The sequence below is a fragment of the Triturus cristatus genome, chromosome 11, assembly GCF_964204655.1.
Source record: "Triturus cristatus chromosome 11, aTriCri1.1, whole genome shotgun sequence".
NCBI lineage: Eukaryota > Metazoa > Chordata > Amphibia > Caudata > Salamandridae > Triturus > Triturus cristatus.
In genome coordinates, this window is record NC_140594.1 from 275,917,532 (window position 1) to 275,942,796 (window position 25,265).

The window sequence follows — 25,265 nt, forward strand, 5'->3', positions numbered from 1 at the left end:
TTACAAGTCATGGGAGCATCTTTGATATTCATCAACATTAGAATTAAAAAAGAAAACTCATCCTAACAGATGGAAGGTAAACGATGAGCATAGGGAAAAAATGACCAGTGAGAAATTAGTAAAGTGAAAACATTACACATAGACACCTATAATCGCAGGGTATTGATCCTCATGTCAGAATTTACGTAATAAAGTATGACATGGTGTAATAGTTCTACAGTGACTGCTTTGCAAATTTCAATGTTAGGGACATTCCTCGTAAGTTCAGCAGTTGCTGCCATACCCCTAGTAGAATGAGAAATGTGTTTTGCCGACAGTGGTCCATTAAGTTCCTGATATATCTTTATGTACATTCTTTTCAAAATGACAAAACCGTAGAAATGGCTCTGAAAATAACTGATGTGTTTTACATACGCTTTCAGCTTTATTTATCGAGTATCTCAAAGAGTGTTTCACACACAGTGTATGATATTTTCAATTTGCTGGGGAGGAAGGTTTGTCAATGTAAGCATGTAATGTGAACGTCTGAGATATGCCTAGTGAGATACATTGTAAAGTTCACATACCTTTGGTAACACTCTTTCTGGTGGATACTCTAACTGCAGATTCCTTACCTTAGAATACTTCCCATGTGCCCAACTGGACCCCAAAAGCCTTTTACACATCAGTGCTCCTGTGCACTGCTAAATGGCGCTGTGTGGCTTCAAGATGCCACACCGTACAGAAAGGGATGGAGTGGAGCCGCATATAAGCGGCACCCCTGAGGGCGGACATCTGTTTCTGCTCTTCCCTTTCTGTGCCCTCCGACGCAAAGCGTTGATATTTTTTTGTATCAATGTACTGAAGACTAACTTGGGCCTTTTTTAGATGAAAAAAGAGGCCACACCACAGAACAGGGAATAGGGAGGGCAGTGAGGAATCTGTTGTTAGACAGAGAATCCAACAGAAAGAGCATTATCAAAGGTAAACGTTCTCCTGATGAAACACTTTTAAATGCAGATTCCTCATGCAGAGTAGCTACCAAAGCAGCATCTCCCCAGGTGGCCTGTAGAGCGAACTCAGACCAAAAACATCTTACAGGACCGAGCAGGCGAAATGTCCTCCCAGCTTGAACAAGGTGCCAAGGCAGTAGTGCTTCCTGAACATAATCACGGACACTTACGTTAAAGCCTGTCAGATATCAAGGACAGGTACTGCATGAGCCAATGCAGTGGTAGCAGATTTAGCCCTGGTGGAACAGGCAATCAGACCTTAAGGGAGCTGTTTTTTGGCCAGTGCGTAGCAGATCTTAATCCTCGACAGGGTCCTCGCCTGCACAACCTTCCCTTTCATTGCTCGAGAACCTCACAAAAACACTATTGTCCACTCGATGGTCCTTGTTATGATCAATGTAAAAGCTTACAGCCCTTTTTGAGTCCAGTCAATGAAGTCTCTCCTCCTCTTTTGGAGGGTGAGGGGGAGCAAAGAAAGCAGGCGGAGTAATTGATTACCCAATGTGGAAGGAAGTCACGACCTTTGGCAAGAATGCCACCCTAATCCCCAGCACATACTTGTACGGGTAAACGTTGGTAAATGGCAGTTGCATTGGAAGTGCTTGAAGTTTTTCTCACGTGACGAGCCAACAATCACAACAAGGAAAATAGTCTTCAAAGTCAGGAAACGCAGTGAGTAGCTCTGCATCGGCGCGAAGGGCATACACATGAGAGTTAAGATCAGGCTGTAGCATCACAACTGTGCTTGGAGGGAACATGTGCATCAAACCTTTAATAAATCTCATCACATATGATGACTTAAAGACAGTTCACCTAGAAAAGTAGAAAGGTGAAAGTGTCCAAAAATAATCTTTAATAGTGCTCACTTAAAGGGCTTGCTGGACCAAACATAAAACAAAAGGATGTTTAACAACATTGCTTGTAAGGGGTCAATTTTGCAAACACCAAACTAGGCCACAAATATGTCCCAGCAACCCGCATAAATACATATTGTGGAAGGGCACCTTGCAGCAAGGATGCCATCCATTACTTCAGGCAGTGGATCACTTGGATGGAGAACCCTGTCATTGTAGTGAGACAGGAGATTCTTGCCAAGAAGCAGCCTGACAGGAGGTCCTATTCTCATGCACAAAAGTGCTATGTACAACACTCTCCTGGCTCAATCCGGAGCAACTAGGATGACTTGGGCCCAGTCGCTCCTGTCCTGTTTTCGAACTTGGGGCAAGGGAGACAAGCCGTACAGGAGTCTCGTATTACATTCCATCTTGAATTGGGTGTCGAGTCAGAAAGGCCAGGTCTACAAGGTCTGGCCTTTGACGCCCAGCTACCAGGTGACTAACCGGGGAAGCCGAGCTCGGCTTCTTCCTGGAAACCATTAGGATCTCACTGAACAGCAGTAAAGGCTCAGTCGTAGCAGGCCGAGGATGCAAGATCTCAGTCTTTTGGTCTCCATAATAATTGGTAACTGCCAAGCTACAGATTACTAAGGCAAAGAAGGCACTCTCCTCAGTAGGGTCCAAGCAGAGATTCAAATTATATTTCAAATGAGCTATCTAGCCCTCTGGCATTCTTCATAGATAGATCTAGTCCAGCATCAGTATAATGAGGGGGCCAAGTTATTCACCTCATCATGCAAAACATTTTGAAGGCCTTGAACCGTGGCTAAATATACAACAAAAACAAAAAACTTGCAGCCTGCAATGGCAGAGCTGAAGGCCCATAAAACCATGATTGGCGTCGACAAGACTAGGCATTGCACCCTCAAAACCAGCCGCAGCACCCACATCAGTTGACAGCCTTGTATATTTTTTTCTTTCCATTCATGGAATCATTAGCATTTCTCCCATTATAAAAAAACACCCCTGCCAGAAGGCAAAGATAAACTACTTAAATTTGACATTTTTTGAGGACAAACTATGTCAGCCTTTCTTTGTAATGCATTTGAATAATTTGTTTAGAGGAGTAAGAACCCATGTGAGTGTGGATACTTTATGTACATAGTAAATTTTGTAATGTAACACATGCATGACAGCATACTAGCAGGAAATACCAAGTCATATATGAAACGTTTAGTCACAACTGAGTTGGAAGGCATCTGGTTTTGTCATGCTGAGATGTTTTTGTAAAAAAGCAAGAGCTAACTGTCGATGCTACATGATGTGGCCATGTAGAAAGAAGCTACACACATGAAGAGATGGATAGTAAATATAAAAAACAATTGTTTCCACTATGTATACATTTGATTTGTTTTTTAATATTTCTTCAATATGTCTGTTTTTGCATCTTACATAACAACTTTGCTTATTTTCTTCTATCCTGCTCCTCTACAACATTTTCATAGGTAGTGTTTGCTTTGCAATTCCATCACAAAGTATCCCACACAATGGTATTTTTTAAAATTCTTTTTGTAGTTTTATATAGTGCGAACTTGACCCAAAGGTATCAGACCGCTTTACACGAACACCAGTTGCGTTACATAAGGACACATTCATTTTTGTGAGGCAGGGGAGATTAAGTGATTTGCCCAGAATCAAAGGATGTTGAGCGTCATTGCTGAGACTCGAACCCTGTTCCCCAGATTTTAGATCAACCGCTCTACCCATTAGGCTACATCCTCCCCATGGACCAAAGACATCCTGAACCTTGCTGCCGGGACTAACTGAATTTATTTCTCATGGTGCCCCACTTAAAATGTAATCAATAGCAAAACTAATAATCTTACTGATCGCATCACAGCCCATGTTACCATCGGTAGGCTTGACGAATGAATGTTGCCCATCAACTACCAAATCTGAAAAGGAATGTTATATATAGCAGATGTCCTATTGCACTTGTGAAGGAATAAGCTTCTTTGAAAATTATTTTTGAGATCCATGTTTTCAGAGCACAAAAAACTGCCATAAGTTACTGCAGTTTAAGACAGTGGAGGTCCCCTGAGCCTCAAAGGGGCATTATCAAATTTCACTTGTCAGAGCAATGCCTATCTGTGTTGATTCTAGATCAGTTTGTCCTTTTAAAACATTTAAAACAGCATTTTTAACAAAATCTTGAATGTGTTCTCTATAAATCATTTGTGTAATTTCCTCATTGTGTACGTGTTTGCAGGAACCAACCGAAGACAGAAATAGTCTAATATCTAGGAATATTGACGATAACAGAACAGATGTTACTTGGACCAAAATCAATAGCACTCATTTCACACACCAGAGAGACAGCAGGCAGGTTTACACTGATCCCCAGAAACTTGGAAGAAGCACATTGAAATATCATACCAAATTAGATAAATCACAATAGGAGAATAAGGGTATTTTGAGCTCTTGGTTCTTCAAACAAGTTTCGACTTATTATGTTGAGCTCATATTACTCGGTGGAACAATACACCATTTGTTGGATCAAGCTATGGGTGTTCCCTCTCACGTGAAGGTCGCAGAAGAGCATTCCAAAAGTTGGAGCACAGCGAGAAGGACAAATGTTTAGTTAAAAGGTACCATTAGAGTGTTCCCATGTTCTGTGAACTTAAGCAACAACCCCACTATCATCGACATATTTTACTCACTGAAGAAAGAGTTTCTTCATCATGTTGTGCAGTGTGCGGTGCAGCGCCGGGTCGTACAACAAAGAAGAAGGTGATCTGAGCCAGCGGTAGAAATGCATCACCTGATTATCAGCGTAGATGTTGTGATACTGAGTGATTTCCTTCACCCAGCCTACTACCATGCTTTTCAGAATCCTGAAAGAGAGAATCCATATAGGTCAATAATCAGAGGGGTTCTTATAACTCACAAAATTGCACAAAACCAGTGAAAGTCACCTACACCTCATCAGTCTCAATAAGCAGCACTAATTTACACATTGTCCTTACACCACCAAGTTCACACAGTTGTGCAATGCTTAGCACCATGTACCACAATGGATAAATCCACCATGGCTCACGGCAACCTGTTCCACTGCCCAAAGTCACCACCATGACAGCCTTTTCTGTCTTTGCAGAAACATGCATGCACACATTAATGAAACCGGCCCAAAACAATTTGTGCTCATACCCATCTCTCAATAAAAGTTCCTGCATGCAACCTTACAAACTCAAGCCATATCATAAGACCCTTCTATTGGATTGTGTCCTTGCCAATTTACCTCTAAAATGATCATTCAGTGCTCACATCAATCTGAAATACTGTGACTAGACAACTTTGCACATCATCATAGGTCATCAGAGAACCCAATCTGCAGTCACTTGACATAAAAAAAGGACACTCTTAAACCACACACTTTCATCTAATGAGAACATGATGCAACATCTCTAACACTGCTCAGGCCAACCAGGTCCAGAGTAGATTAGTACAACTGAAGCTCCCTTCACTCATTCCAGCACAAATCATACAACCGCAGTGTAATATTATGCGTAATATTATGCTTTGTGGGTTTATTAAGCGTTCTGCTGCCTTAGAAACTGTCCCTGGAAGGCAACTCACCTTACATCACAACCAGTAATAGACATAACAGAGTCAAGCATAGAATACATAGTTTTCCAAACGCAAAGTGCTTCTGCAGAGCCCTAAAACGTATAGAAGTCAAATCACAGTATTCTGCTCCGAGGAGATTCAGCCCCAGAGAAATCATCCCTTGTTCAATACAGGTACCCTGAGAAGCATTTGCCTTTGAGAACAGTTGCTCTTATTCACCCAAAGGTGACATACTTGATCATTTGGCTATGCTCCTTGCCAGGCCTGCACTGCAATGCCTGGCAGGCCCCGGCAGAGGGCTCTTTGTCGAAGATCTTAAATTTGCCGACTGAGTACAGTAGGATAGTGAATGGTGTGTCCTACAACGTAAGAAGATTGGCAAAAAGTGGGAGGATAAAATCAACTGTCAACCAGATGCCGCAAAAATAATTTTTTTAACTGGAAATTTTGCAGTAGTTCTCCCATGCCACAAACCAAGTTGTAACGTGGGCTACAACGCCCTCGCTGTGAGGGAGGAGCACAGGGATGTGTTTCAAAGTGAAGAAAGGGGTACCTAAAACCCAGTATGAGCAATAGTGTGCGTGAGGTAGTGCAGTGCTAACTAAACTCTGGTGCAAAAAAGTGAATAAAACTAACTACGAAGGTAAGCCTATCGAAAAGTTTTATTGCTGCTGCCAGGTGCCAGGATTAAAAACACAGAGAAAATGGTGTATCTGTCATCATTATAGGTGGCTACATTCCAAAGTGATCAACATGTTTCGGCTGTATTGACCTATTTTAGTGTCATGGCCTTCATCAGGATCTCTTTAAGCTACTGCATATAACGGTGCACAGAAAGTGAAAAATGTGAAAAACGACAAAAGGTAAAATATCACCTTTGATACAGCTGGTCAGCAGATTCACCGGTGTACCTTCAAAAGTCAGGTGTCTTTGTCGCATCTGTTAATGGCAGTTGGCCTTAGATACAGAAGACAATCTCACCGCTCAGAAGTTTGGCGTGGACTCTGGCGTCAAGAACAGGAAGACCTGTCCATGAACAGATGCGACAGACAGTGGAAGAGTGATGCATTGGGCAAGATGGAAAGGAGTGGCTACCCTAGGGAGGAAAGCAGCCCTGGTTGGCAACACCAACTTACCTCGAGAGATGTTGTGAGAGGAGAGCAACAGATAAGGGCTTGCAACCCACTGACCCATCTAGCAGATGTGATCAGAACCAAAAACACAGCTTTGCGGGTCAACATATGAAGGGTACAACTGTGAAGGGGCTCAAACGAAGTTCCATAAAAAAGGTAAAAAACAGATTTAAATCCCACTGAGGAACCACAAAGGTAGTGGGTGGAAAAAGATTAGTCAGGCTCTTGAGAAAAAGCATGACAACAAGGGACCTAAATAGGGGCAGCTGATCCGGCAGGCAGAGGAAAGCGGTCAAGGTGGCTAACTAGCCCTTTACAGTGTCAATGTCACATCCCCTCTGCACAAGGGAAGGACAAATTGCAGTACTTGAGAAAGTTTGGCCTGCAAGGGATCCGCACCACGGTCAGCGAACCATGCAACAAAGTGGCTTCACCTGCCGGAAAAAGCAGGTTTGGTTCAGAGGCAATGTGCAGATGAGAGGAGGTCTACTACCTCCAGTGACAGCTGAAAGGAGCTCGGGTATCTCCCTCAATCTCTAAGCATGTAGGTGGAAATCTCGGAGACTGGGATGCAAACCAGTCCCCCTTACTGGGAGAGAAGGTCCGTCCTGAATGGGAGGAAAAGTGGGGGACAAGCAGAGAAGAGCAGAAGGTCTGCATACAACACCCTTCTCGGCCAATCTCGGGCGATGAGAATGACTTAGGCCCAGTCTTGGGAAAACTTCCTTAGAACTTCAAGAAAATGGTTTGTGTTTTTGGGAAGGGTGTGTGTGGGTGTGGGGGGGTCGGGGAGGGGGGGAGAACCCGTAATACAGCTGAAAGTTCCACCTCTACTGAAACGCATCCCCTAAGCCTCCCTTTAATGGATACTGGAGGCACAGAACTGCAAGTATTGACTATTTCTGAAGAGGTAAGTAAGTTGACCTCACGACTCACCCACTGGGTTAAGATGTCCTCTGGTAGAAGATGCCTCTCTTGATCAGCAAGATAACGCCGGCTCAGGTCATCGACTCCAACATTCAGAGACTCTGCGCTTTCAGGCAAAGGAGGTGAGACTCTACTCCCCCTTGCTTGTTTACGCACCACATCGCAATCGTGTTGTCCATCAAGATCTGGAGAAGCCAACCCACGATGGAGGGAAGGAAGGCCTTGAGCGCCAGTCGAATCGCCTGCAGTTCCAGCAGGTTGGTATAGTGTATCCTAGGGTGAAGGCATTTGTCACTATGGTTGTCACGGTTCGTGGGGGAGTGAAGGCCATCCTGCGAGTCAGGTTCACCTCAATCCCCCACCAAGCCAATTTTGCTGCAGCGCTGGAGAGATCACAATGGAGTCCGACTGGTCTCCCCCATACTGGAACCAATGCCTTTGGAGGCACCACTGCAGCTCCCATGTGCCAACATGCGCGTGTGACTAGGATGATGCAGGTAGCCAGTAGACCTGGGAATCTTAGGACTCAGGACTGGGACTCTCACGCCATGCTGAAATTTTAGAACCATATCCTGAATTATCTGTATTCCTTGTAACGGGGGGAAGGCATGGAGAAGGGTGGTGGCCACTTCTGACTATGAACATGCCATCATCTGAAAGTAGTGCAATAACATGTCCGGTGAGGTGCTTTTGAGGAGATAGTCATACGGGTTCAGGGAAACAGGGATACCCGACAGTCTGAGATTGCCTGCAACCGCAGTCATCGCCTTTGTGAAGACCTGAGGTGCCAATATCAAACCAAAGGGCAGTACCGCAGATAAGTAGTATGTATAGCCCACCACAAATTGCAAGAACTGATGGGGCCAAAGGATCGGGATGTGGAAGTATGCATCCTGCAGGTCGAGTGACACCATCTAGTTTCCAAGCTCTAAGGGCAGTAGAACTTGAGCTACTGTCAGCTTCTTGAACTTTTCCTTTTTGAGGAAGAAGTTCAAGCTTCGGAGATCCAGAATCGGACGAAGACCACCTTCCTTCATAGTCACCAGGAACTAGCGTGCTGAACAATCCAGAACCTTTTCAGTCTCTGGCACTAACTCCACTGCTCCTTTGAGGGGGAACAATACCATCCCTTGCTGTAAATTGGTAAAATTTTCAGGGGCGTAGTGGAGGGAGGAGGTGGAATAGGGGGTGGAATCTAAAGGAACGGAAGGTGTAGCCCCTTTCTGTAAACTGAAGGAGCCACTGGTCCAAAGTAATGGCCGTTCAGGAAGGAAGAAAGCAGGACACCCGCCCTCCCACAGGCTCCAAACTAGGCCTCCTTTCCTGGAGGGCAGCATAGGAAGAGGATTACAAGGCGGATCCATAGACCTTTACTTTGAGGCCCCTGTGCAGGTCGATTAGAGGGTTCGGCTGCTGCTTAAGCACTTGCAGATACTGCTGGGGTCAAAAAGAAGATCCTCTTCCAAAGCCGAAAAAGCGCCAAAAAGACTGGTAGTCTCTGGTTGGAGGTAGGAGCTGAAGTCTATGGCTTTAGAAGCGTTAAACAGCTCCAGCAATGAGTTGGCCTGATCTCCAAAGAGGAGCTCTCCATCAAAAGAGAGGTCCATGAGGGAGTGTGGAGAAGAACAGCACATCACCAGGGGCCGAGAGATAAAGGCAGGCCACAAATCTATCTACAGCAGGTGTAGATGAAGGCTTCTGCCAATCGGCCAAGACGGGTGTTGGCGGAACCTCAGTGAAGGAGAGAAGAGGATCAGGGGCAGTAGACAAAGGCATAAAGACCTCGGTGAGGACATTAGTTTTTGTTTCAGCTGAAGGTAGCTAGGGCTATTAGTATAACCTTCAGGCGTTGGTGGTCCAGTGGGGAATTCCATGGCCAGATCCAGGCTAATATCCAGACCACCTGCAGAGGAGAAGACCAGAAAATAGGTTATAGGATCCTGCCCAGATCATCATAGGGCTCTACAAGGTCTGAAACCATTCCAAAATAGTTCATGGAGGTGTGCCTTGTAGGCCTCCTCTTCTAAATGCTGGAACATGAATCAATGTGGGGCTCGACATCCAACACAGTATCTGGAGCCGCAGGCGGCAGTGGCGGCTTCAAAGTGGGTTGCTACACAGAGAAGCAGAGGGCAGGGACAAAACAATGAGGGGAAGGCACTGGATTAGAGGTGCAGCACTGAATGGCTATAAAGGCAGGAACATTGGAAGCAGAGGTGGTGCTGCTGGACCTGAAGTGCAATGAAATACACCGAAGCCATTGTAAAAATGGAATACATGGCATTAAGGAACGCTGCTGGCTATGCTCACAAAGTAAAGAATTCAGGGAAGGTCAGTGCCGGAGGCTCGGTTGGCGGAGGTACTGGCGCTCTGGAAGCAGTAGGGGTCTGTCCTAAGCTATGCCCACAGGAGAAAAGCTGAGCAAAGGGTCCACAGGCATCGGGTAAATGAGCTCTGGTTCGGAGGACAAAGATCCTGTGGGAGACTGACAACATCAAGGAAACTTACCTCTAGAATGTTTCTTACTCTTCTTTTGGTGTTTCCTCCTTTTCGTAGCTGAAGAGGTTGATGGAGAGCGAGAACAATGCTGGGACCACTTCCAAAGTAGATAGTTGTCCTTCGCTCTGGCCATGAAGAGTTTGGCCTCCCACTCCTTGATGGCCTTGGGATTCATGCGCAGGCAAGAGGACCGGGTTTCGAGTCATGGTCGACCCTAAACACCACAGACAAACTGCGGGAAGGTTCCGTGATGGACATTTGTCCCTCACAATCTCTACAGGGTTTAAACCCAGACTTTTGGAAGGAAACATGGTACTGCATAAATTGAATAAATACTCAGATTGAAGCTCTGAATTTGCGTAGAAAAAAGGGAACTAATGTTGATATGCCAGGGCTGGCGCTTTTTGGTCTCAGTGGTGTTTCCTGACGTCACATTCGGTGCCAGCTGAGTCCAGCTCCCCTCCCGGCGACTTCATTGCTTTGAAGATTCTGGATCCATTCTGACACCTTTTCCTACAGGTGAGAAATCTACAGGTAGAAGTATCTATCAGAAAAAAAGCCAGCTTTGGTAACGGTCTTTCTGGTGGATACTCTATCTAATCGCAGATTCTTTACCTTCAGTCATCAGACTGGATCCAGGAGATTTAAAAACAGCATTGTTCCTGCACACCAGTAGAGGGTCCGTGCAGCTCCATGCTGATTTAATCTGCCCGAAAGTGACAAGCGGGCCACATATAAGCGGCATCCCTATGTGCGGATGTTTTTCTGTTGACTGTCCAAGCCCTTGGACACGGAGACCAACAATAATCAGAGGTACCAGTGTACAGACACCTTTAATTAGGATCTTTTTGAAGTGGAAAAGAAACCATTCCACAGAACATGGAGAGAGGGTGGTGAAGAATCTGCAATTAGATAGGGCATCCACCAGAAAGAGCATTACCGAAAGTAAGTAACTTATTCTTCCGATTACTTCTAATCGCAAATTCCTCAACTTTAGAATATACATTAAAGCAGTACCTTCCGGGGAGTGGTTCTGATAAAGTTCTCCATGACCGGTCGAAATGTCCTTCTCTTCGGACCAGTCTGTCAAGGCTGTAGTCGTTTGTGAACATGCGCACAGATGCCCACATCACAGCCTGACAAATGTCAAGAACAGGCACGCCATGTGCCTCCGTAGTAGTAACGGTCTTGGCCCTTGCGGAATGGGCCCTCAGTCCTTCAAGCTGCTTTTTGGTCAAAGTGTAGATAATGCAAAGAACTACCCATCTTGACATAGCTCTTTTCTGCACTGCCTTGCCTTTTTTGTCCTAGAGAACCCCAGAAAAAGTTCATCATCCACCTAATGGTATGTGGTGTGATTGATCAAAAGGTTTAAGGCAGATGGAGTCTATCCTCCTCTTTGAGGGATGAGGAGAAGTAATGAATGCATGAAAGAAGGCAAGACTTTGAGCGTGTTAAGGTCCCATTATGGCATCACAAAAGGTTTGGGAGGGAACATGTATCAAATCTTTAGTAAATCTCATCACAACAGGTGATTTAAACATGGATGGTTGGTCCTGCAAACAGAGAAAGGCTGAAAGGGCTGACAACTTTTCATAGTGCAAGGCCTTAGTGGGACAAAGACGAAACAAAAAAATGAACATCTTTACGCTTGTTAAGGGTCAATTCTTGTAGACCACACTACCCCAAAAAATCTGTTGCAGCACACGTCATAATTGGACTTTGTGGAACGGTACGTAGCAGCAAGGATGATATCCATCATGTACGAGGACAGATCAAATGCAGTCAACTGCTGCTGCCCAATCTCCACACATGGAGGTGTAGATTGTGAAATTCAAGTGGGGGACCCTGCCCTGCTGCTGAGACATAAGGTCCTCTGGAAGTGGCAGCCTGATTGAAGGAAATCTTCTCATTCACAGAAGCTCCTGGTACAACACTGCTCAATCCGGAGCCACTAGAATGACTTGGGCCCAGTTGTTCTTGATCTTACACAGAACTCGGCACAGAGAAAGGAAGGCATACAGAAATCTCGAGTTCCATTCCAGCCACGTGATCTCGCAGAAACCTCAACGTGCAAACCTTTTGGCACAGTGCGTCCTCTTAGACTCCCTATCTGGAAGAGTTGTGTTGAAAGAATTGGGGTTCACCTTGATGGCTGAGGCCAACAACCAGACTCTCTGGAGTAGAAGGTTTAATGAGAAAATCAGGGGCAACAAGTGCTTGTCTAGGACATCTGGCCACCTGCTTATTCACCGATGGGATAGAAGAGGGCTTTGACCACAAGCTCAATTGGGAGTCAGTGAAGGCCACATGTGTGGCTGGCCCAGACAGTAAGATTTATTGTAGGGACATTTGTCCTAACTTCAGTAGAGTATTTGTGGGTCCATGATCTCAGCTGCTCGTTGCATCACCACTGCAAATGATGCACCCTCTTTTGTTGGAGATCCAAATGGCGAGTTCAATCCTGTATCAGGAAGTATCAAGCCCAGTGGCCTCTTGCAAATCAATGGTAACATTATTATCATTATATGGGGTAAATCATCCCCATCCCTACCTTCATCGTCAGCATCATCTCCGAGTAGAGGCAAGCTTTGGACAGAATCTGAACAAAAAACATAAAGGAGCCTCTGATGGCACTTCCACCCAGTCATAGGATCAGAGTAAGATTTATGAGGATTACCTGCACTTTAGAACTTTTGTAGCATGAACACTGGTAGGGATCGGCACCAACATTAATGACTGGTGTAGCTTGTGGAACAAGGTGGAAGCCTGTACTAGCCGGTGCAGAGCCAATAACGAGCCCCAAGGACCTCAGATAACAAAAAGGATGGACCCGCCAGAGGTATCCCGACTGAGGGCCACTGCGGAACCTTGGGGCATCAAGGACACACCATAGAGAGCTGATAGAATGCAAAATATCTGCAGCATGGCCTCCTGATATGTGCTAATTTGCTGTGGCGAAGCCAATGGCCCAGAAAATTCAGGGCGCACCAGGACCAACTGTGGAATAGGCTATGTAATCTGAGGTCTGTGAGCAGACCGACTAACATTGTGACACCCTTGCACTTTCTCTTTGTGTAGCGAGAAGAGGGATGGGGTTAAGCCCCACTTCACTTTCTTGTGCTTCTGTTTGGATTTTGACTTACTGGAGGACTTTGGCCGCAAAGCTGACCTCTTGCAGCAACATCTTCAGGAGTGGGAGCAAGTCTGCACCTTAAACTTGGAGGACTTCCACAAGGCGTTGAAAGAAAGGAACTGGCACCAGCATGAAGGTGTGGCCATTATGTGAGTCACCGCAAAGCAGAGGAGGGTGGGCGCACACTGCCTCACATCCCAGCACTCAGTTCGCCCCGATGCACCATAGTAAATGCAGTGCATGATAACACTTAATTCGGTGTCAGGCTTTAGTTTTTCACCCTTGTTGGTGCAGCCAGTGCTGCGTATCTCTAGACATGTGTTTCAGGATAGTTGTCCTTGTTCAGTAGAGAGCAACACATTCTTTTTGGTCACTTCTGGGGTGGTATGGAGTCACGCAGCAGCACACAGGAACATTACTGGCAAAAGCTTTCTAGAAACATTCTAGCCCCATTGGAGTATTCAAAGGTGAAGAATCTGCTGTAAGTAATATCCCCAATGACATACCAGTCGGGTCCAGCAATAAATAATGCAGAAGGGCAGCAAAGACAATAAAAAAAAACGGGGCCTGATCCACCAACAACCTTCAGTTTGCCCATACACCTCTAAGGACATCAGCTGCATAGGACATGAAGGAACATTCTACTGTCTATGCCTCTCCAGAATCTGCTCTTCTCCAAAGAGATGCAACCATCAAAAGCAAATTCTAACAAACCTCCCTGGACAGCTCACAGAAGAGCAGAGCAAACATGACTGCGTAGGAACACAAAACAGCCCAGGCATCATACCAGAGCCCACTGCATTGAGTCCAGACCTAAGAAGCTTTTTAGCAGCTCCGAAACCATCATGAACCAAGTCAGCGAAGTAAGAAATAATGCAATACGGAAGCAGCTGAAACCCCATCTATGACATCTCCCGAAGAGCATGGCTCTAACTGGTCACCAGACACGAAGCATTAGAAGAGCATAACGTCAGAGTACCCGATGGTAAACTTGGTAAAACACGAAATCCATATCACTTCAGACCACTGGTTTGAAAATGTTTTAAGTTGGTACCTTGATTCCTCGGCATTGGCAGGAAACGCTATGCAGTAAGGAGCGGCCAGTGACAAATGAAGCCTTTTACATTTACAGAAATTCTTGCACCAATCAATAAATAGAAGAGGGGTAACACCCTTGATCTTGACAAAGTACCAGCTTACTTATATAAATATGATCTTATTCTACGGGGGCACTACATTACTTCTATCATCATAGGCTATAGTCAGACTCTAGATTAGAAAGCAAAAAATTCAAGGACATTAGGAGCCGAGTGATAATGCCATGCAGATTGTTTGGTGCAGAAGATGCTCAATTGCAAATACACCTAACAAGCGCCATTAGTGCCTCATTACATGGCAGTAAGGGCTCTGAATAGAAAGGGTCAGTGAGGAGATTTTCAGGCAAGTAGATGGTTTTAACCTCTGCCATGAAGGTAGTAAAATTCAAAACCTTTACAGCCTTATGCAGAGTCTCATGAATTGAAGAAATGCCATCTGAAGGACCAAATGAAGCCAGGTTAGAATCAACCCCGAGCTTGAATTCTCAGCGAATGGAATCATGAAAGATTCCATAAAAAGCTCCTTATGACACCCAAGAGGAGACGGCACAGAACGCATCCCAGAAATCAGTCACAAAATCACACACCTTCCTTGAAGCCATAAAGAAGGAAGCTGAAGACACACAAGACACCCAAATGAACAGGATTCTGAGGTCAAGAATGTGAGGCACAAGTAGAAAACTCCAGCAACAGTTCAAAAGCTCCGACTCTTATTGACAGAATAGCTGATACCTTACAGGCAGGACAATGGCTTTGCACCAGCTATGACAGCAATGATGAAAAAACTGGGAACCTTTAGTGCCAGAGTGGCATGTTTCTGGGCACGACGGGAGCTGACCAGCTGATTGAAGCTAACCATGCCAGGGTAGAAGCCACCAGCAGAGGTGCAACCGATAGGGCTGAAAACTCCTTTATGCCCAGTGCACACCAGAGGGAGGGGTGGAGCCTCGAAAGCAGAGCCAGGGTGAACTGCGCCACTTGAGCAAGAACAGCACAAAGTGCTGCAATACCTAGGAGGGATCTGATAGCACCAATCAGGGCACTGGAACAGAGGCATGAACTTGCACCAGGTCTCAGCCCAACTGGGCACAGTCAAGATTAGAGTAGAGGGACAATCAAGAATGGATGAGCTGCCCAGCGGCAAAGAGCAACGACAAACAGGAGGAACACTCCTAGACTGGAGTGATTTAAATGGTCTGGAGGAAGGAGACCGTGACAGAGCAACTGAGTCCTCAAATTTACCCTATGCCCCACAGTGAGATCAGGACCAACAGCACCCATGCGGACCTTGTTTATCTATTTGAGGAAAACCAACTGTCTACTGGAGTCAGTAAAGGTAAAAGCATGAGCCAACACGTTTTGGGGTGGAGCAAGGCATTGGAGGCAGACACTGGGAGGGAGATTAACAAGGACGCCAGCAACAGGATGCACTGCACTGAAAAGCTTGAAAAGCAGAAAAAAAAACATAAGAAAAGAACGCACTGGTTCCAAGATGAAGTGTATGGAAAAAGGTAACAGAAATCAGACACTGGGTGGTTCCTTACATGGTTCCATGAAGTCACATCGGGTGAGGTGCCTGAGTCGAATGGAGCCATGGCACCACCAACTTGCACACAAGAACTTTTGCAAAATTTCCAGATCCAGTCAGACATTTAAGGAACTTCTACTGTCAGTTATACCTATTAGTGCCTACAGGTGAGGGACGTAACCTACACCAGCAATTTTCAGCTAAGAGCATACCTGCTGAATCCTATCATGAAATATCTTTGCTGCCATTATTCTTCGGTCACTTAAAGTAAAAATAAAGAACAAGTTACTTACCTTAGGTAACACTCTTTTTGGTGGATACTGTTGCCACAGAATCCTCACTTTGTAATTTCCAGCTGGAGCCAGACTGATCTGGAAATCTCCAATGCAGTGCTCATGTGTGTCAGTAGGTAGTACCGTGCAACTCCATGACAACACCATTCCTCTCCAGAAGTGACGAATGGAGCTACATACAAGCACCACCCTTGCACGCCAACATCATGTCGTTATGTGAACTCTTACACACCCTCAGACACAGAGCCCATAAGCAAATTGAATGAACCAGTTTGCCGATTCCTAGATCAGGATCTCTGGAGATAGAACAGCTCATACCACAGAACTGGGATGTGTGAGGATGGTGAGGAATCTGCAGTTCGAACCATCAGAAAGAGCGTTACTGAAGGTAACTTGTTCTTCCGATAGATACTTTTAACCACAGATTTCTCACCTTGCCAAAAGCTACCAAAGCAGTACCTTCAAATGTGTTGTGCCAGAGGAGGCGAAAAGTCCATTTTGAAGGACCTGAAAGTTGAGGCTCTAATGCTTTGTCAACGTGAGCACTGATGCCCATGTAGCTAACTGAGAAATATCATGTGCAGGCACTTTGTATGCCAATGCAGTGGTGGCAGCCTTGGCCTTGATGGAGTAGATTCTAAGGCATTTTGGAAGCTGCTTCTTAGCCAATAGATAGCAGATCTTAATGAAAAGGACTGTCCATTTAGAGATGGGCCGTTTCTGCACCACCTTGCTCTTCTTCATCCTAGAGAACATCACGAAGAGCTGATTGCCCACCCGATGTTCTCTGGAACATTCCATGTAAAAACTACATGCCCTCTTAGGGTCCAAAGGATGATGAAGTCCCTCTTCCGAGAGATACGATGGAGCAAAGAAGGTCAAAAGCGTGTGATGGCTTGTCCAACATGAATACTTTTGTACGGTAGAAATGGAGCTCGACTCCTTTACACCTGTCTGTAAGATGAAAAAGCAGGTGGTATAGGCTGGCTGGACTGAAAGGACCTGCAGTTCTCACCCATTGTGCATATCTTATTGCAACCAGGAAGCCATTTTGAGGATGAGTAGACGCAATGGACAACTGCGCATTGGTTCAAAAAGGGTCCTTCGACTTAACCAGGGCTTTTACCTATGGATTCAATACAGTTAACTTGACTTCCAACCCCAATCCAACACACACTATACAAAATGGATTTTGCCATTGATTAAAGTAAACATTCTGATACAGGTGCTCACTTTAGGTTTTACAAACAATTGCGCAGCTAATAATTGTTTTATCAAGCAATTAAAATGTTTAGTGCTTATCATATATTTGCCATCATTGACAAGGTACCAATTGTTTCAAGGTTCCCTTGCAGAGGTTCCTTTTGAAAACAAAAAATGTGCAGTTAAAAAAAATCTGAGAGCAACAAAGAGACAAGGTGGTGTTGGTTTCAAACAAAGAAAAAATGACCATCCTGGACGGGAGCATCTTTCTGCTCACCAAAGCCTCAACATTTTGAATGACAAGTGGTCCCCATATCAGTGTGACCCATCTGTCTGCTAGGACACCTGCTAAGACTCAAGTAGGTACAAGGGAAAGGAATACAGTCAAAATTCAGAATTACTAAATCACTTAAACAAATTTTCCATTCCAATCACAACGTATCTGCCCCATCTGAATAAGGACAAACAGAAAAAGGAGGAGCTAGGAGAGTATCCCACCATTGTGGCAAGAAAACAGAAGCAAAAAGAGAAGCCAGTTAAAAAAAAAAAAAAGGGAATACTCTTTAGAAAATACAAACAAATGGGAAGAAAAAAGGCAAAGGAGACATAAGAACATTTGGAAAGATAAATATTTAAGAAAGAATACAAAATTGGTAAAGATGTATTGGAATTAATATATAAAGTAAAAGTGAGAAATAAGAAAATGCCTAATTAAAATTTCTAATTTACCCAAAAATCCAAATGTAACCCCACAGGTGGAACTCTGCTTTAATGTGAGGGTGAACTGTCCATGCTGCAAATCTTACATTCAGAAGGTGCTAAGTATCAGCCCTCCACCCAACACTGGGGTAGATGGCCACCAGTTTATTAGATGGATCCATGAGGAACACAAGATGCTGATAACCCAACGCCGGTTCATGAGGTTTTTGGCCTAGCCTCCTAGGTTTACTGCCTGCACTATTGGTAACGGAGGACACACCCAGAGCTCAGTTTGGGAGGTAGAGTATCGCAGCCTCGAAACATGCCTGGTCATCTCAAATGACATAGGGCTGAAGGAACATGCAGGGTTTCTAATAGGATACTCGTGGTAAACAGACATTTCAACTCCACAAGTCAAGCATAAGATCCTATTGTAGAGGTCATAAGAATATATAACCTTACCCACTGGTGCCATGGAACCTTTGCTCAGTTCAATCAATGATCAGTGTATCAGATCATCTAATAAATTATTATAGACTGTAAATTTGCTCATTCACATCCACCACTCACCGCAAAGCCATCCCTACACAACCTGGAGTTGCTAGATAAATATGCAGATCAAAAGCAGTTTAAGTCAATAAACTCCACCAAGAATTACCAGCAGTGTGGTTAATATACTAACTATTTGCCATACCTGAATGTGTTGGAGCAAAGTGCAGTTTCATCGTAACTTGCTAGGGAGTTGACTGCTTGGTTCCCAGTAACCATGTCCTCCAGAGATGCTTGCTGAATAACATCAAAGCTAACCCCGATGCTGGATGCTCCTTCCATGTCATTGATGTGATGTGACTGCAGTATAGTGTTCACTGCCAAGCTCTGGATGTCCAACTCCACACAGACTAAAACGTATCAAGTTCATATTAAAGACAGACTACTGGCACGCTAGAGAACAAGTGTCATTAATTACTATCTACTAATCTACCGGTCTTTTACTCTTAATATTCAACCCTTGACTGCTCTCCTGCTAGGCAAAGCTTAGATACACTATCCCATACACCTGGAGAACTCATGGCCTGGCTACGTACCCGTTGAGAAACAGCCAGGATTGTTGATTTCCACTGATGCTCGCTCATCAAATTCCATCACCAGGCGGTTATCATCAGCCTCTTTACCACCAAGATCTGGGCGGGATGTCGGTGACTGCCACAAAAGGTGATTGTGTCGTCGAAGGTGGCGAGAAAAGAACAGATCAGAGCCAAAGGTAGAGATGTCATCTGGAAGGTTTCCCACCGGAATATGATAATATCTAGACAAAGAAAAGAGGAGTCTTTAACACAGAATTATCAAGTCTAAAATAAGAAAGCATAACGTAAGTGGAAAGAATTAGAAATACAAGAAAGTAAAACTTAAATCAAGATAATTAGGGCAAACTATAATATAAAGTATTATGGATAAGAATGATAGATTATTAGGGACTCCGTGATGGACTACCAGAACTAAAGGAGAACGAATGTGGAATCAACAAGAGCATTTACCTTTGCTGGTGACAACCAGGATCAAACCTGAAACAACTCTAAGAAAAGTGTCTAAGTAGCTGATAGAGCCATACCTTATATTTAGATAATAAAATTGTGCCACCTAAATGTCTAGTATAAAGTGCCTACATTTGTTTGAGCCTTAGACTCGAGCCTCCAGCCAGAGACCCATTATTCATCGCCCAAAGTCACTACACATGGTGAAGACCAGTTATAAGGTGAACATACCTGGCCATCTCAAAGGCCTGCGATAGGTAGCTGTCCAGGTTGAGGTAGTGTTTGATCATCCGTCGGGCACCGTGCCGCTGCCAGTCCAGTACACTATAGCTGATGTCATCCGTCACACGAACAGGAACTAATGGAAACTCTTCAAAGATGGGTATTCCGATGGTCAGGCGCTTCATATCCCAGTTCGACTGCACAGCAATCAGAGATGGGCCTCGTCGTTCATCCTTCAAATAGTGAATAAAGACAGAGAGAAGAAAGGTGAATGGAAGACGGAGCGGTGAATGGGCTTTTTCCAGAATATGGGGCAAGGCTTGGAGAGCCGCAATGGCTGGCTTGAGGCCACTGCCTTTTACAGTTGTGTATACATACATTTACAGCCCTTTAGGACGTTTCAGGGTTAAATAAAAGTAGAGAAGTACATGTAATCACATGAAAAATGGTTCTTTATTGTAAAGTTAGATGGCACACATTGCTTCCAAAAAATAAAATACAAAAAGAAAACTTTCCCTATGTGTCTGGACATTTATGAAACCCACAATTCGAGAGAGCACAAAGTGAAAGGTCAGATTGCAGAAAAACAGTTTCTCCTGCTCAGGAGCATTTGATACAACGGGAGATTGCACCAACATCGACAAAATGAAGGCTTTAAAACTCCAGACTCCTTGCAAATATCAAGCTGCTTTCTAGTAGATACAAACAGCATTGGCTAATACCTTAAAGAGAAAGCCTGAATGTAACTCTTCTGAGAATCACCAACCAACATGCTAGTGTCTGCAGAGTACCTCAAGCAAATTACCATTGACTAAACGGGTTCCATAGAGATTGCTTTAACTTAGAATGCTGGCCGATAATCCACAAAGCTGTCTGGACTTAATAAAATCCATGCCTTCACAGAGGTCTTGCTTACTAGTGTAGGGTCTGGAATCAAAAGCAGGATGGGCAATTTTCTGAGTCATCAACATCTGCAGCAACTTTGTGGAAACTAAGATATGTTCTAAATAGGATATATCTGTTAATGCTAGTCAAACAAAATTTTAGAAGCTTTTCAAGCAGAAATCAAGCTCGCAAGGAAATCTAATTTACAGAGAAGAAATGTATTTTCCACTTGCAACTAACTGAGAGACTTTTGACTGAGAATGTTTGTACAATGAGTAATATAACCTGAAAAATATAGAAATTAGGTTAGCGGATATTTGGTTGGGGTAAGGTGCTGGATGTACCATGGGTGGTCCACCGGTAAAAGTACTCGATTACAGGTTTCTGAACAAATTTTGACTTTTTTTCTGCAGATGGCAATTACATAGGTGCATCATAGGAGCATCATGGGGGAGAGTTGTGGGGCAGCAGCAAGAGAGGCAAACTACGGAGTGGCTCAAGGTACAATTCCCGGCGCCAGCTCTGCATCACGTGACTCTGGGCAGTAGCTCACTTAATCTCCCCAAAGGCCCCCTCAGCGCCGGGATACCAATTTGGGGGTGTTAAATTTGCACTTTAGAAATGCGGAATTATTATGATTATATAAATATTTTGCAAACTGGGCTGCAAAGTAAAGAAGTCCAGAATGTAGTGCATCATCACATTTATTAAATGTATCAGTTTCGTTAATGCAGAAGATACGGTGCTTAAGAGTAGCATCTTTAATGTATGCAAACTGTGTTGACAACTTCCATGAAACCTGTAAGAATGTCTAAAGAATGCCTTTTATGACTTAAAGTGCTGCATTCTAAAACAAAGCTGCAGAGCTCATTAGAGCCAATTTGTTCCAAGTACCACATTTTTAACTTCTTTCCTGAAAGGGTTAGGATTCCTAATAATTGATCTATCCAGAGAACACGGTCTACATTTGCTGCATTTGACAATCTTCTGGCGCAGTAGCTGAATACTCCCCCATGCATGCCCATCCTCACCTTGTAGCTTAGGAGGAGTCTCTGGATAGCTCGGTAGACTGTTTTGAGGTCAGTTTCGGCCCGCACCTCAAAGGTGTGTTTCTCTGGAGGGAGAAGCTCTTGGTCCAACTTCTCGAGCATAGCTGTATGCTCAGTAGAATACATGTTGTTTAAATTCGGCATCTGGTTACTCCTCACCTGCATCAAAGACAACAAAATCAAAACATGGGTATCAGGAGCACGAACAAAGATTTATGAAGGTGCAGGAAAGAGAAGCAGAGGCTGAATATTTTTATTTACAGACAAATGCAGGAAGCATAGTTGGGCATTCATCTGCCAAAACATGAGACAAAAAACCCTGATATCTTCACCACCACCTCCTCCTCCTGACCGCTGCCTCTCAATAGGTACCACAATTGTTCCTTACCGTATCCACCACAAACACTGCTGCTTTGCGCTGGGATGGTATGAAGAGGCCAAAAAGTGCTTTGTTTCCCTGGGAATTGTGGTAAAGATAAATGTGGCGAATGCTCCCTGTGAGACAAAAAAAAAAAAGGTGGTGTGTATTATTTCCATCATTGCAACACTCGCCTCAAAGAGCAGCTTGAACAACAAAGTACTCAACATCCAGGAGAAAACAAAATCATAGACTGGCAATTGTTCAGGGTCACTTTGTGTAATCCCGCCTGGAAAGACAACAGAAAATATGCAAAGGAAGTAAACAGAGCCATGCACAAGACTTTGTATGAATGAATACCAACAGGGAGACGAAAGGAGGGAAGCGGAGAGACAGAGAGGAAGATCCACCAGGGGGTGGGCGGGTCCTTGGACTCCCCCCTCCCCCCTCTCCCCCCCCCCCAGCCCCCCAAATTACATTTCCCAACTCTTATGACAGATTTGTACTGAAAGGTCCAGGAGTAGATGTGCATTTTAAATAAAGATTGAAGACAATTGGTCTGCACCCATGGGCCATACATCACAATATGACGGGCTACAATCTACTCATGTAACTTGCCAGGTAATCCACAAATAAACAGAGCAGGGCTGATTGAGGAGTCCTTGGTAGAAAGTGTAAGATAACAAATGTTACTACTACAAGTAAGAAAATGTTACTTACATGTAAACAACTGTTTGGAGCATGGGTACTCATTTTTTTCCGGGGGCCAAACATTATGATCAGTGGAATGACCAAGGGCTGCCCTGATCCCTGAAGGATGAGGGTCAGGGGTGGTGCAAGATGGGTGCAGGGAAAGCAAAGAATATACATGGTGTGGACAGTGAGTTATTTTAAGGCTCAAATCGTATACTTCGGCCTCTTAATTGCCATTATGTGATAGAAGTGGGTGAGCCACAGAAGCCTCAAGCCAGATGCCTGGTCTGGATCAGTGCAAGGTTCCACAAACCAAGCCTTCAGGTGGCTTCTGCTACAGCCCACGCTCTAACCTCATGCACCAAGAATTAAAGACAAAGCACTAACTTTTGATGCAACAAGCGAGAGGGAAAGCAATACCCATCTAGTGGCCTAATTGTACAATGTGGTCAAGTGGGGAAGCTGGGATTGATCCCAAGTTTTCTAGTTTCAAATTTTGCGATTCTAGGCAATAGTTTTATTTCACTTTCCCTGTGTTTTCTTAATGATCACATAAAAGGGCACCTTGAAAAACAGGAGTTCAGGATGTGAGCTGTACAAAATCTTCCTTTTGTTTGATTTAATGAACTATAATATTGCTCCAAGTATAATAGCGTAGGACACCCAGAGGATGACTTGCCCCTTGATTCACTAATGGCACTTGAGGCATGGATGTTTCTAAGCTCATGTTTGAAAACTAGATAGTCTAATAATAGCCTCTCAATGCAGTGATATAAACTGATGTACTAAGGTGAAACGTTTTGGCATGTTAATCAAATAAACTCTTCAAAAAAAAAAAAGAAAAAAAGTGTATTGCATTTTTACGTTTGTTGCACAAGGTCTTTAAAAATTAAGGTGTTCCTAAAGTGGTGCAGGACACCATTTTTGCTTGTTTTCCCTTACTATAGTTAACGTGTAAATAAAAGCCCATTTAACAGTACGCTCAATATTAGTGCTGTCAAGTAAACAGTAGCCAGTGCTGTCCTTCACAGGGGGGCGCATGTCAAGGTCAGGGGGGTTGGGGGGGGGGGGGGCATGTCAAGGTCGGGGGGGCGCATGTCAAGGTCGGGGGGGGCGCATGTCAAGGTCAGGGGGGGCGCATGTCAAGGTCAGGGGGGGCGCATGTCAAGGTCAGGGGGGGCGCATGTCAAGGTCAGGGGGGGCGCATGTCAAGGTCAGGGGGGGCGCATGTCAAGGTCAGGGGGGGCGCATGTCAAGGTCAGGGGGGGCGCATGTCAAGGTCAGGGGGGGCGCATGTCAAGGTCAGGGGGGGCGCATGTCAAGGTCAGGGGGGGCGCATGTCAAGGTCAGGGGGGGCGCATGTCAAGGTCAGGGGGGGCGCATGTCAAGGTCAGGGGGGGCGCATGTCAAGGTCAGGGGGGGCGCATGTCAAGGTCAGGGGGGGCGCATGTCAAGGTCAGGGGGGGCGCATGTCAAGGTCAGGGGGGGCGCATGTCAAGGTCAGGGGGGGCGCATGTCAAGGTCAGGGGGGGCGCATGTCAAGGTCAGGGGGGGCGCATGTCAAGGTCAGGGGGGGCGCATGTCAAGGTCAGGGGGGGCGCATGTCAAGGTCAGGGGGGGCGCATGTCAAGGTCAGGGGGGGCGCATGTCAAGGTCAGGGGGGGGCGCATGTCAAGGTCAGGGGGGGGCGCATGTCAAGGTCAGGGGGGGGCGCATGTCAAGGTCAGGGGGGGCGCATGTCAAGGTCAGGGGGGGCGCATGTCAAGGTCAGGGGGGGCGCATGTCAAGGTCAGGGGGGGCGCATGTCAAGGTCAGGGGGGGCGCATGTCAAGGTCAGGGGGGGCGCATGTCAAGGTCAGGGGGGGCGCATGTCAAGGTCAGGGGGGGCGCATGTCAAGGTCAGGGGGGGCGCATGTCAAGGTCAGGGGGGGCGCATGTCAAGGTCAGGGGGGGCGCATGTCAAGGTCAGGGGGGGCGCATGTCAAGGTCAGGGGGGCGCATGTCAAGGTCAGGGGGGCGCATGTCAAGGTCAGGGGGGCGCATGTCAAGGTCAGGGGGGCGCATGTCAAGGTCAGGGGGGCGCATGTCAAGGTCAGGGGGGCGCATGTCAAGGTCAGGGGGGCGCATGTCCTACATGATCCAGTCATCATCCAAACCTTACCTCCGGGATATTTAATACAAAGGGTTGACCGGAAGAGGTGGGGGGACTAGCCATAATATTTAAAGGCAACCTTAGCTGCCGGTCCTCTATGGATGGCCCACTAGATTGCGAAAGCATGCATTTCTCTCTAGAACTCTCACCTACCTGCACCTTCTCAGGTCTGTTGCTTTAACGTCCCCCAGGATCTATTGGCCAATTTCTCAATTCTCTCCCCATACTTGTGGCAGATCTGGCTCGGACCTCAGCGAACTTCACAATTCTCGGTGATATTACCATCCATCTGGATGATCTTTCCAACCAACTAGCCACTGAGTTATCAACCTGCCTATCCGCTCTTCAAATCAAACAGAAAGGCTTCGCCCCTACACATGACAAAGGCCATCTCCTTGACCCAG

General features: G+C 45.4%; 1 protein-coding gene across 1 annotated transcript in view; it reads right to left on the minus strand.

The window, feature by feature from the left end:
• POLE (DNA polymerase epsilon, catalytic subunit) overlaps window positions 1-25,265 on the minus strand; it is a 241,781-nt gene that overhangs the window by 41,389 nt on the left and 175,127 nt on the right. Inside the window, exons 35-40 of the mRNA XM_085636412.1 lie at window positions 22,047-22,153; window positions 21,641-21,817; window positions 19,734-19,957; window positions 19,056-19,276; window positions 18,665-18,869; window positions 4,549-4,722 (exon numbers count right to left, since the gene is read on the minus strand). Coding sequence (XP_085492538.1) covers window positions 4,549-4,722; window positions 18,665-18,869; window positions 19,056-19,276; window positions 19,734-19,957; window positions 21,641-21,817; window positions 22,047-22,153 — 1,108 coding nt within the window. The remainder of the gene's footprint in view (window positions 1-4,548; window positions 4,723-18,664; window positions 18,870-19,055; window positions 19,277-19,733; window positions 19,958-21,640; window positions 21,818-22,046; window positions 22,154-25,265) is intronic.